Below are 12,128 nucleotides of genomic sequence, written 5' to 3'. Positions count from 1 at the left end.
ATTTCTAGTCAAAACAAATCAAATTATACTTAAAATAAGACTCGTCACATAAGAAAGTAGCTTGTTTTTAGACACTTTTTACTTCTTTCAAACAGATTTTCACTTGAAATAAGTAGAAAAATCTGATAGTGGAGCAAGTTTTTCTCTCTTATTACAAGCACAAAAACAGTTTCTACTTATTTCGAGAGAAAATTTGTTTGAAAATTATCTAAAAACAAGTTAATTTTTAGGTGATGAGTCTTATTTTAAGTGGAAAGAGATTAGTTTTGAGTAGAAATTATACATTTTGACAAGAAATAAGACAAATATTCTTGGAAAAAATTTGAGTTTTTGCAGTGTGTCTTGATTGAAAACAGTTGTAATCAGTCGTTTGAGGTCTGAATTCTGAGGGAACGGATTCTTAAGAAGTTGATGTTGATGTTGCTATGACAACAGTTCAACTCTATGTGGTTTGTTGATGCTCGGAGTCAAACTACGTCAGGTGAGGTCTCGGGTGAGTATCAGGAGAACGGTTTCCTTTGGTGACGATATTCATCTTCTTCTCTCAATCCTCCTCTTCTTTTACTCCCTCTTTCTCTTTTCATTTGGTTCTTTATTACTCCTCTGTTTCCTTTTCCTTTTCTTTCCCTCCTCCTCCCTGATCCCCCAATCACACCTTCTTCTTCTTCTTCACACGTCCCATCCCACTCTCTCTGTCTCCTTCTGTTCCCTGCTCCGTTCTCCACCAGGACGTTCACACGTCAGATGAGTCGGACTGTGAAGACGACCTCGACCCAAAGACGGGGATGGAGGTACGGTGATGCACATGGACCTGGGACGACTCTGAGTTCATGACATCGCATCAGTTTGTCGTACAGTTTTCCTCCATTGGTTTGGCTCATTTATCAAAACAGAAATCACATTCTCAAAACTCTTCAGATCATTTGGCAAAACGCTGTTACAGTTCAGCACAACACCATAGATCACTTGCAAAAGCTCATATCAAAACAATTCACTGTCAAAACTAAGGCAAAACTTCTCCTTCACATATAAATAGTCAGTGCCCCCAAAATGCATCGTCCCTTTGGCATTCTGCAAGTCAAAATGTTTAGATGTTTTGTCACTATGGCAGAGGAGCATTGAAATATCCCTCATGTCCTCCTCTCAGTCTTAACCCACTTCTTCATTGACAGTAGTTACTGTACTAGTTTGTTTTGTCTAGCTAATAAAATACAATTGTGTATAAAATGCTTTTACGGAGTAACTTCCAAGCTTTGACATCACACATTGCATTGCAGTATCCAAGGAAATTGTAACCATTTTTATTCACACACATAATGTAACTTCCATTCATCAGAGTAAAAATAAAATGTATACAGCATAATATACTGGAATATTACTAGAATACATAAATGTTGTGTAGCATAACATAAAACATAACAAAAAACAAGGAAAGTAAGTAAGTAGCCTACAGTGCTGTAAATAAATATAGGCCTATGATATTCATGGTATTATGTTCTTGACTAATTTTGAGAATGGGCTATATGCACAGCTCCACTACTTCCTGAAATAAGCCAGCTCCTTTATTTCCTTAATCCAATGGTCAGGCACACCTGGATTAATTAGTTGGTCCAATAATGTAAGACAGGAAATAAAGGAGCTGGCTTATTTCAGGAAGTAGTGGAGCTATGCATATAGCCCATTGAACAGACTATTTTGCATGTGATGACTTATACAATGAAATGAGGCTGACACGTTTTGGAGAGAACAACCATCAGACTGAGAATCAATCAATCAATCAGTTTAGATCAATAAGATCTATTCACTTGGAAGCTGTGCTAAATGTAGGCTACCTGTACTTAATCATTTGCAATGTGATGAAATGAATGAGAAATACAATTCTGTAGTGAACAGGTGCCAAGTGGTTTGGAGGTTTGTCCATGTTGTTTTGAGAATGTAATTTCTGTTTCAAGAAATGAGCCAAACCAGTGGAGAAAAACTGGAAAATAAAATGTCAAAAAACATGAAACGGAATAAAATAGAGAAATTTAGCACAGTAGAAAACTGTATTAACTTTGACCTCATCTGTTTTACAGCTGCTCAACCCAAACTTCATCCAGGAAGGTAAGAGACATGAAGAACTGATGCCACTTGCTCATTAGTATGCTATCTCATTTGCATAAATGCAGTTTTAGTGAGAGTTGATGTTACAGACAGAGCAGGTAATAAACTAAAGGTCTGAAGCTGAAACTAAAGTTCACAGACTGGATGACCCAGATAGTTTTATCTATTATATACAGGCTACATGATGATAAAGGTTGAGTCTGATCGATGAGAACGGCCTTACCAGTGATGATCAATACCTGCAGCAGCCTCAGTTTCAGGTCAAATCCAGCAGAGCAGGGAAACATTTAATCATCATTTGACTTAGACAGTCACATGGGGTATTTAAACTAGATTAAACTAAATAAAATGTGCAACTTGGGCAGTTAAACATGAAATGAACAAATGAACTAGACATTGAAGCAGCAAGTCCCAGTCTAATTGCTGTGGAGCACAAATTGCCATAAGGACAATAAAACATTTTTTACGTTCAAGTTATTTGAGCAGTTTCTGTCAAGCTTTTGAAACCCAAAGGGTGCAGCTTAAAACCACAGATCGTAATTAAAGATGGAGCAGCCACACTCTCAATTATACACAATTTTAAGCTTCAATAAAATGCAAACAATGGAGTTATCTAATCTCTGCACAATCCGAAAGGTGGAAATTAGGTGCTTCATTTTCAGCAGTAATTGGGGGTTTCGAACCAGGGCCGACTGGTAGAGAAGAGCTGGAGAGGAGCTGTGAGTCAGTGTGAGGAGAGAAGAGTTGTAGAACAAGGATCAAAAACAAAAGATAAGTCAAAGACACGTCAAAGGTCACGAAGCAAACAAAGACTTTTTAAGATGAGCAACTGAAGACCAGACTGAAGCAGAGACGCCTCGATGAGATGAAAACACCCGTAGCTCAGTAAATGAAACACTGATATGAATCTAATTAAAGCAGAGAGTTGATGCTGATCTATCTGAACACAGTGAAGCTCAGGAGCAAAAACTAATCAGAAACTGAGGATCTGGACTGTGTATAAAGTGTGTATATGTGTGTGTTTGTGTGTGTGTGTGTGTGTGTGTGTGTGTGTGCAGTGGCTCCAGAGTTCCTCGTCCCTCTGTCAGACGTGGTGTGTGCGTTCGGGGAGACCGTGGTCCTCTGCTGTAAAGTGTGTGGACGGCCCAAACCCACGGTGACCCTGAAGGGACCGGACCAGAACCCAGTGACCAGCAACAGCCGCTTCACCATCGACATCAGGTAACACACACACACACACACACACCGGGGGGCGCTGCTCATGTGGCGACCGGCAGCAGGATCCTTTGTTCCTGTGGTTGAGTGTTTTTTATGTACTGTTCGTCTCACATGGGCTAGATTTTAATTACCTTTTAAGTCCCAATTGCTGTTGAGTTGGTGTCTGGAGAGATGGAGATTTTATTTTGCCTGTTTTTGGTGATGTTGTCCACTTTTATAGAAGCTTCATTGAATCTGTTCTTATGTTCTGTGTGGTTGCCTGGTATGGAAACCTGACTCTGGCCAATAAAAACAGGCTTGCCAACCTTGTTAAAGTGGCCAGTAAGGTTACAGGGAGGAGTCAAATGCAGCTTACTGATATGTACAGCAGGCAAGTTCTTAGGAAGGCTCCCTTGATTCTGGAGTGTGTGGATCACCCCCTCCAGTCTGAGTTTATGTTGTTGCCCTCAGGCCGTCGGTGGAAGGTGCCTGCTCTTCGCACCAAGAGATTTAAGGTTTCCTTTGTCCCCACGGCCATTCTAAACAGTAGATAATTAATTGTATGTATATACAGACTGTTTATGGCTGTGTAACCTGTTGCATTTGCACTTTAGGCCCCTGCTGTTTATTTATTATTTATTTGTTTGTACAGTGTACATTATTGGCACTTTGAATCATATTTTATCTTGCAGTAGGTCCTTTTAATCTGCCCATGATGACACGTTATATGTTACATGTTATTTGGTGTTGTCTATTTGTGTATGTGTTGAATGTGTGGATCTTCCCGGCTGCAAACCAATTTTCCCTGTTGGGACAAATAAAGACACTTTGACTTTGACTTTGACACACACACACACACACACACACACACACACACACACACACTGTGATTACTACACTGAGTTGATCTGCTCCTCCTCCTGCTGCAGGGACACAGGCGACATCCTGCTGAAGGTCTGTAACCTGATGCCTCAGGACACGGGGATCTACACCTGTGTTGCCGTTAACGACCACGGCTCCGCCTCCTCCTCCGCCTCCATTAAAGTCCAAGGTAGCTACTGTCTGCTGCTGCATTAGTCTGCCTCCGCCGCTCAAACTAGTCCCAAGTCAGAGAAAGTCCCGATCCGAATTTAATGTTCCAATGTCTGGAAGTTTAAGATTCCTATAGGGAGTCCTTATGATGCTGCATTCACAAGGCACAGCGACCTTGATCTTTGACCTCTGACCCCCAAAATCTAGATATTTCATCACTGGGTCCAAGTGAATGGTTGTATCCAATTTAAAGAAGTTCGGTGAATGTGTTACTGAGGCGTCGTTTTCATAAGGACGGGACAGACAAACTGAATATAATAAACCTGGGGCATAAAAACATTCGTCAGCATCACAGTTAATTATGAACCCTATTATTTAGTGTTAAAATGATCTTCCATGTTTTTAAAAGGGATAGTTCAACATTTTGGCAAATATTGTCATAGCAGTAAGTTCGTTACCTTTAATTGTCGGTGCAAGCTATTTTTAGAACGGCGGAGCAGAGCCGTGAGCTGCTCAGAGCTACGCTACTACTAATGGGATTTCTTGGTTTCCCTCATCAAACTCATCAAATACACAATCCAACAACTCCACAACGCTCTGGTGGACAAGTTGTGAGCTGCACATTCACCACGCTATGAGATAATAACACAACGTTACCACACAGAGTTGTTTTAGAGGGAAATGCAGAGACTGTTGATGAAAAACTGTCCCTGAAGGCAACACGCATCAGCTGTTTGGCATTAATTTAGCTCTAAAACAACTCTGTGTGGTAACGTTGTGTTATTATCTCATAGCGTGGTGAATGTGCAGCTCACAACTTGTCCACCAGAGCGTTGTGGAGTTGTTGGATTGTGTATTTGATGAGTTTGATGAGGGAAACCAAGAAATCCCATAATGAGCCTCCGTAGCGTAGCTCTGAGCAGCTCACGGCTCTGCTCCGCCGTTCTAGAAATAGCTTGCACCGACAATTAAAGGTAACGAACCTACTGCTATGACTATAGGGATTATGGCGATGGGCCAATTTAAATGTTGAACTATCCCTTTAACAGTTGTCTTCCTGTCCTGGCTGTTGCAGGTATCCCAGCAGCCCCGGGACGCCCAGTGGCTCAGGAGGCGAGCAGCACGGCGGTGATGGTCCACTGGCCGCCGCCGGCTTCATCCGCTCACAGCGCCGTCAGCAGCTACACAGTGGAGTACAGACAGGAAGGTGTGTGTCTGTGTGTGTGTGTCTGTGTGTCTGTGTCTGTGTGTTGGATTTGAAATAATTAAACCACACCTAGTCTGAGCATCATCATCATCATCATCACATCTCCATGTCTCGACAACAAAATCGACGACAAAATCACCTTCAAACATCATATAGCCTATCTAATCTGGTCATTAAACTAAGACAAAAAATAGGCTTTTTTTTACAGAAACAAATCATCCTTTCCTCTTCACTGCAGGAAGAAACTTATTGAAGCAACTTTTATGTCAGTTTTAGACTATGGAGACATCTTGTATAAGCATGCATCAGTTATAACCTTACATCCACTTGACAGCGTTTATCACTCAGCCCTGAGGTTCATTACTGGCGACAGCTACAACACTCATCACTGTGACCTGTATTCCAAAGTTGGATGGCCCTCATTATCCACCAGGCCTGATCGACACTGGATTTTATTTATTTTTAAAGCTCTCACTGGTCTTTTACCATCTTATATTAACTCGCTAGTATCTTTTAATGCAGGTTCCCATTGCACACGCTCAAAAGACTGGCTCACACTGCAGGTTCACCGAACTTGGAAAGACTAGTTTTTCTTACTGTTGCACCTTCAACCTGGAACTCTATGCAAAATCATCTGAAACTTACCTCACTTTTACCAATAGGGCAATTTAAATCCATAATTACATCATATTTTACCTCTAACTGCTCCTGCTTTTAACTACACTTATATGTATTCATGCTTATTTATGCTTATGTATGTTTGTTATATTTATGTATGTCTCAATTGTTTTGTCTTCTGTCTTTATATGTTCTGTGTTTCATCTCGGCTAGATTGTAAATGAGGTTGCTCCGTCCTCAATATATCTCCGAGTTTAAATAAAGGTTATGAATGAATGAATGTCTCCTCCACAGACTCGTTACTATGGCAGCAGGCGGCCAGCAGCCGGGAGGAGTGCGTTCAGATCGACTCTCTGATCCCAGGAGGTCACTATCAGTTCAGGGTCCGAGCCTCCAACCGCTGGGGGGTCGGCCCGCCGTCCGAGCCCTCCAACATGGTCACTCTGCCCAGCAGCAGTAAGTCAGTGAAACATGAAGCAACTCGGCTCGGTCTAAATCCTGGAGAGTTGATGTGTTGATCTGTGTGTGTGTGTGTGTGTGTGTGTGTGTGTGTGTGTGTGTGTGTGTGTGTCCAGACTCTGGCTGTGACGGGACGGGAATCCAGTGGAAAGAAAACTTTGACTCGAGCTTCTCTGAGATCTCTGAGATTGGAAGGTGAAGTGACTTTCAGTCCAGATGTTGACTGCTGTTACAGATGTTGCAGCTTTTGGGGGGTTTTTAATCGAAGTTTTGCTGCTTTTCCAGGGGACGATTTTCAGTGGTGAGAAAGTGTCTCAACAAGTCGACAAAGAAAGAGGTAAAGCCGAGGAGATTCTTCTGTTGTTCACTTTTCACTTCACGTATTAGAGTGTGTTTAGTGTTTTTATTGCTGTTTTTTTCTTTAGAGTAGGTTAATGTTCATATGTAATTTAACAAAAGTCTGCTAAATAAGCTTATTTTCATATTTGTAATGTATGCTTTAAGGGTAATAGTTCTTTTAAATGTTAATCTGAAATTCATGTTGCAGTGAATTCATTTTTTTGTTCCTTAAGTTGAAAAGGTACCAAACTATTAAGATTTTTTAAATTATTTAGGTGTCTTCTGTATGTATTTGGTGTTTTCTTTTACAGTGACATTTATTTTTAAGTTACAAGTTAGTTCTGTTGTTTTTGTTTTCAGGTTAAGGAAGTTACCGATTTTTTAAAGTAGCCTATATTCCTAGTGCAGTAAATGCAGCATTAGGGAAATGCAGGCTCTCACAGACATTGGGCAAATTTCTTTGCTCTATGTATAATATGTAAAGAATTTTGTAAGTTATGTGATTTTTGTATTATTGTTCACTATCTATCTATCTATCTATCTATCTATCTATCTATCTATCTATCTATCTATCTATCTATCTATCTATCTATCTATCTATCTATCTATCTATCTATCTATCTATCTATCTCTTGTAGGTTGCAGTGAAGTACGTGAGTAAGAAGATGCAGAAGAAGGAGCAGGTGGCTCACGAGGCCGACATCCTGCAGCATGTACAGAATCACCAGGTGGTGGCGCTGTTGGACACCTACGAGTCTCCGACCTCCCTGATGCTGATCCTGGAGCTGTAAGTCTGAACAAGTCAAAGCATCTTTAAACCTGAATCTCCTTACTGTAATGTATTAACATTGAACTATTAGATAGTAGCTACGAACCAGCTGGATAACAAAGCTGCAAGAAATATGAAATAAAGTTTATGACCGTACTTTTTTAGGGATATTACACCCAAGAAAGTTTCTGTTTTCTGCTACCAAACTGCACCTCTGCCTTCATGCTGCTAACAGGTAGAATGATGTGTAGCCATCATCTAAAGCAGTGATTCCCAACCTCATCAGGGGGCTGCAAAGTTATTGCAATAAGGCAATCAAATCATTTTCAAAATAGTATAATTTTTGTGGAAATAAATAAAAATGTAATTCCATAAAAATAGGGGAGATGACTGTAACTCTTTTTGTCTCGGCTCCTATAACTTGTAGAGTGTTCATGGTCGGGCTCTCAGATTCTGACGCAAAGTCCCCTCATTTGTCTACTACATAGCAATGCCTTCAACTTCTCAGGGACTGTGGAGCTTCCTACTTGCCCCTTTCTTTCTTGTCTGCATCATTTGGCCTCCGACATTTTTGACTTATTCAAATGGGCCCTGAGTGAGTTGGAAAAGGTTGGGAACCACTGATCTGACGTCTTGTCTGACTGTGTCTCCGTCAGGCTGGAGGACGGGCGGCTGCTCGACTACCTGGTCGCCCACGATGAGCTGATGGAGGAGAAGGTGGCGTTCTTCATCAGAGAAACGCTGGAGGCTCTGCAGCATCTTCACACCTGCAGGGTGGCTCACCTGGACCTCAAGGTGAGCAGCGACTTAATAGAACTACCAGGTCTTCGACAGGAGGCCCGGGAAATTTGCTAAATTTTTGGTTGATTAGACAATTTCTTTTATATTTTTTTCATTGACTGATTCATGTTTAGAATAAAAATGTCAATTTGAACAGCTTGTATGCATGATTATCATGCAACTGACACACACTGTTGAATCATGTTTTTATCTGGTGAAACTGGATGTGATTATAAGTGGCAGTGGCAGGCCACCCTATAATCACCTTGCACCTTGTTTACAATAAAAACATGTAAAACAACAAAAATACATGAACATGTGCATTTAAATAGCTTAGTATTGAATGCACAATAACAAGGTGTGTTTATGGCACTATCCCGATTTAATATAAAACACAATTTTAATTTTATTTTATATAATCTATAGGCAAGGCAAGGAAATTTTATTTGTACAGCCCATTTTTACAAACAGTTTGTCTCAAAGGGCTTTACATGGCATCATAACAACATCATCTGCCCTTAGACCCTCGCATCGACTGAGGAAAAACTCCCGGGAAAACCCTTTTAACAGGGAAAAATTGGAGTCTATAGTCTCTAGTAGGGTCCCTGCTCATCTCTCCATTGGTTTGGGCTTCCTTGGCCCGAAAAATGTTGAAGACCCCTAACTTAAAGGGGACATATGTAAATATCACAGGCATGTAGATCTGCAATTTTCAGGCTCCTGAGGTTGAAAAAAAAGAGTTGGGATGTTTGATCCTTGGGGTATTTTTACGTAAGTATGTCACAGACATTTAAGACACCTGGAAACTATAGGCTACTTGTGGACAAGGGGCATAATATGTCTCCTTTAAATAGCCTATATACAGAGGTCTTCAACAGGGGGTCCGTGACCCCTCGGGGGTGATTAGACAATTTTTATATCTTTTAGTTTCCACATTTATGTTTCAAATAAAAACGTCAATTTGAATAGCTTGTCTGCATGATTATCATTCAGTTGGTCTGTTTATAAATGTTTGAAATTTCTTTATTTGGATAAAACCCCTTGATATATCTTGTTTTCGAGAGGGACAGCCCCTTACTGACTGTACCTTTACACATTTAGAAAAAAAAAAAGAATATAGCCTATCAACCTGTGTATTATTTAAATAGTTTAGTATTGAATGCACAATAACAGGCTATTGTGGTATATTGATGTGTTGATGAAAAGAAGGGATCACCGCTGACACGTCTTTTCTTGCATTCAAAAATGAGTTTATTACAAGAAGAAGAACAGTGTCAAAAATCAAAAATGCCGAATCGTGGAGCATCTCTGGTCCAATCTGAGATCTCTCTCTCTTGGCCTAAAGCTCTAACCTTATATACGTTTTCTAATTCTCTACCTTCTCCCACAGAAGGATATAACTGACCAGGATGGTCAGACAAAGACAGGATCTAAAAACAGAATCTAACCTATGCCTTCTGACATTTAACCTCTTGACCAAGCTAACTTAAACATAGATACAGTGTCAAGTTTCCCCAAAAACTATGACCCACAGAGATGGGTAGATGACAAGAAACACATTTCTCAGGGTACATTCCACCTAATCTAGGACACCTAATCTAAACATCTTGCTGTAAATGTGCGTGCCTTTCTCTCTTATATGATCTACATTTATTTATATTTATTCTATTTGAATATAAACTGTTACTTATCACAAATGAAGTTCCTATCCAAATGGCGACTTACCTCTGACCTATCCCTTAACTTTTAGGCTAAGAAAACACCATGAAGAACATAAGATATTAAAGCAAAAATGTTCAGGTGGATAATACACTACACTATGTTGGTAGCCCACTGGGCCCAGTTTAATATAGCCTAATACACTTTTTTTTATAATAAGGTAGGGGTCCCTGCTCCATCTCTCCATCAGTTTGGGGGTCCTGGGTTATAATATGATGTTCCCAGGGCCGGCCCCTGGCATAAACCCTCTATGTGGTTGTTTAGGGCCACAGCCGTTAGGTGGGGGGCCACATGATCAGAAAGGTACCAGGGTTCAATTAAAGTCATTTAAACATCCTGAGGTCTGCACGTGCAGCTATGAGCTTTATATGTAATTTTAAGTCAATATTCAGCTTCTTTTATCTCACTTTTGAGACATTTGGTGAAAATAGAACGGCAGAATGACAACATTTGTGCTCAAAAAGCGATTTTACAAAATTTCATTTCCATTTTCATTTTTTCTACACTTATCTATTACTGTATTCATATCCTATTTCAAGCACCAAAACAGTTCATTCTCATGACTGAAGGAGTGTTTTCACAAGGGATTTGAAATGTTTCAAAAAGCAGACCTCAAATTTCCAGCATTTGTCCTAAATTATTTCTTTCTACAGTGTTCTAGGACAAACTGGCCTCAGTGTGCTTACAGCGGAGATTCTAATATTTAGACATAAAACACTTGAGTATTGTTACATCTGCAAGTATCTTAAAAAGATACATTTAAGAAAATATGTAAAAGTGGAGAAAATGGCCTCAAACCTCAGAGGGATAAACACGTCTGTATTCAGTTTGAAGCAGTGATTTGGTGTTTGTGCTTAGAGTGCAGGGCCACAAACAAAAACCTTGTTTAGGGGGCCACCAACATCCTAGGGCCGGGCCTGGATGTCCCATTGTGGGACATATCAATCCTTCTTACCATCCACTGACCGACTCACCTCCTCTCTCTCCTCCGCCTCCAGCCGGAGAACATCATGGTGGACCTCCACGCTCCGACCCCGGCCGTGAAGCTGGTCGACTTCGGGGACGCGGTGCAGCTCTCCTCCGCCCACCGCCGCTACGTCCACCTGCTGCTCGGGAACCCGGAGTTCGCCGCTCCGGAGCTCATCCGCGGGACCCCGGTGTCCGTGGCCACCGACCTGTGGAGCGTGGGCGTGCTGGCCTACGTCCTGCTCAGCGGCGTGTCCCCCTTTCTGGACGAGTCTCCCGAGGAAACCTGCGTCAACATCTGCCGCCTGGACTTCTGCTTCCCGGACGAGTACTTCCGGGACGTGAGCCAGGCGGCGCGGGACTTCGTGTCCTCGGTGCTGCTGCAGGACCAGCGCAAGAGGCCGAGCGCCACCTCGTGTCTGCAGCACCCGTGGGTGGGCCGCGGGGGCGCGCACGGAGGGGACCACTCCAAGACGCCCCTGGACACCACGCGCTTGGCCACGTTCATCGACCGGCGCAGGCAGCTGCACGACGTCCGGCCCATCACCAATATCAAAGGGCTGGTGAGCAGCAGCATGGGCAACACACTGTGACTGATCAGATCAGATCAATAACAATATCAATCAATCCACCACCTGTGACCACCAATAACAACAGTACAGTATGTTTTAAACAGTTATAGCCTATTAGCCTATCTTAAAGCAGAAGTCAGGTGAATGTTTGTGTTAATCTAAGTCTTAAATAGTTGTATCTTCCCACAGCAATCACTTCTATAGAGTGTTTGGTCTGAAACACGGGTCTGTCAGTCACTCTGCTCTGCTCTGAGCCCAGGAGAAAACTTTTATCGTATCCTACAACCTTTATCCAATGAGGAGAGAGAACGGCATAAAGGGGCAGTCCTCTCTGTGTGTGCAGCCAAGGGATGCGCGTGAATGTGGT

At 41.7% G+C, this 12,128-nt stretch overlaps 1 protein-coding gene across 1 annotated transcript in view; it reads left to right on the top strand.

Annotated features, from left to right (window-relative positions):
* The window catches only part of kalrna (kalirin RhoGEF kinase a), a 205,466-nt gene extending 193,591 nt beyond the window's left edge, over nt 1-11,875 (top strand). The window contains exons 58-68 of the mRNA XM_085766061.1: nt 729-791; nt 2,076-2,103; nt 3,162-3,324; nt 4,230-4,351; nt 5,408-5,539; nt 6,452-6,613; nt 6,733-6,811; nt 6,902-6,953; nt 7,594-7,742; nt 8,381-8,519; nt 11,222-11,875. Coding sequence (XP_085622187.1) covers nt 729-791; nt 2,076-2,103; nt 3,162-3,324; nt 4,230-4,351; nt 5,408-5,539; nt 6,452-6,613; nt 6,733-6,811; nt 6,902-6,953; nt 7,594-7,742; nt 8,381-8,519; nt 11,222-11,782 — 1,650 coding nt within the window. The 3' untranslated portion in view covers nt 11,783-11,875. The remainder of the gene's footprint in view (nt 1-728; nt 792-2,075; nt 2,104-3,161; nt 3,325-4,229; nt 4,352-5,407; nt 5,540-6,451; nt 6,614-6,732; nt 6,812-6,901; nt 6,954-7,593; nt 7,743-8,380; nt 8,520-11,221) is intronic.
* Nucleotides 11,876-12,128: the final 253 nt, after the last annotated feature.

The sequence above is a fragment of the Trachurus japonicus genome, chromosome 21 (genome assembly GCF_045865225.1).
Source record: "Trachurus japonicus isolate A0001 chromosome 21, Traja_1.0".
NCBI lineage: Eukaryota > Metazoa > Chordata > Actinopteri > Carangiformes > Carangidae > Trachurus > Trachurus japonicus.
This window is presented reverse-complemented; position numbering and strand designations above follow the sequence as displayed.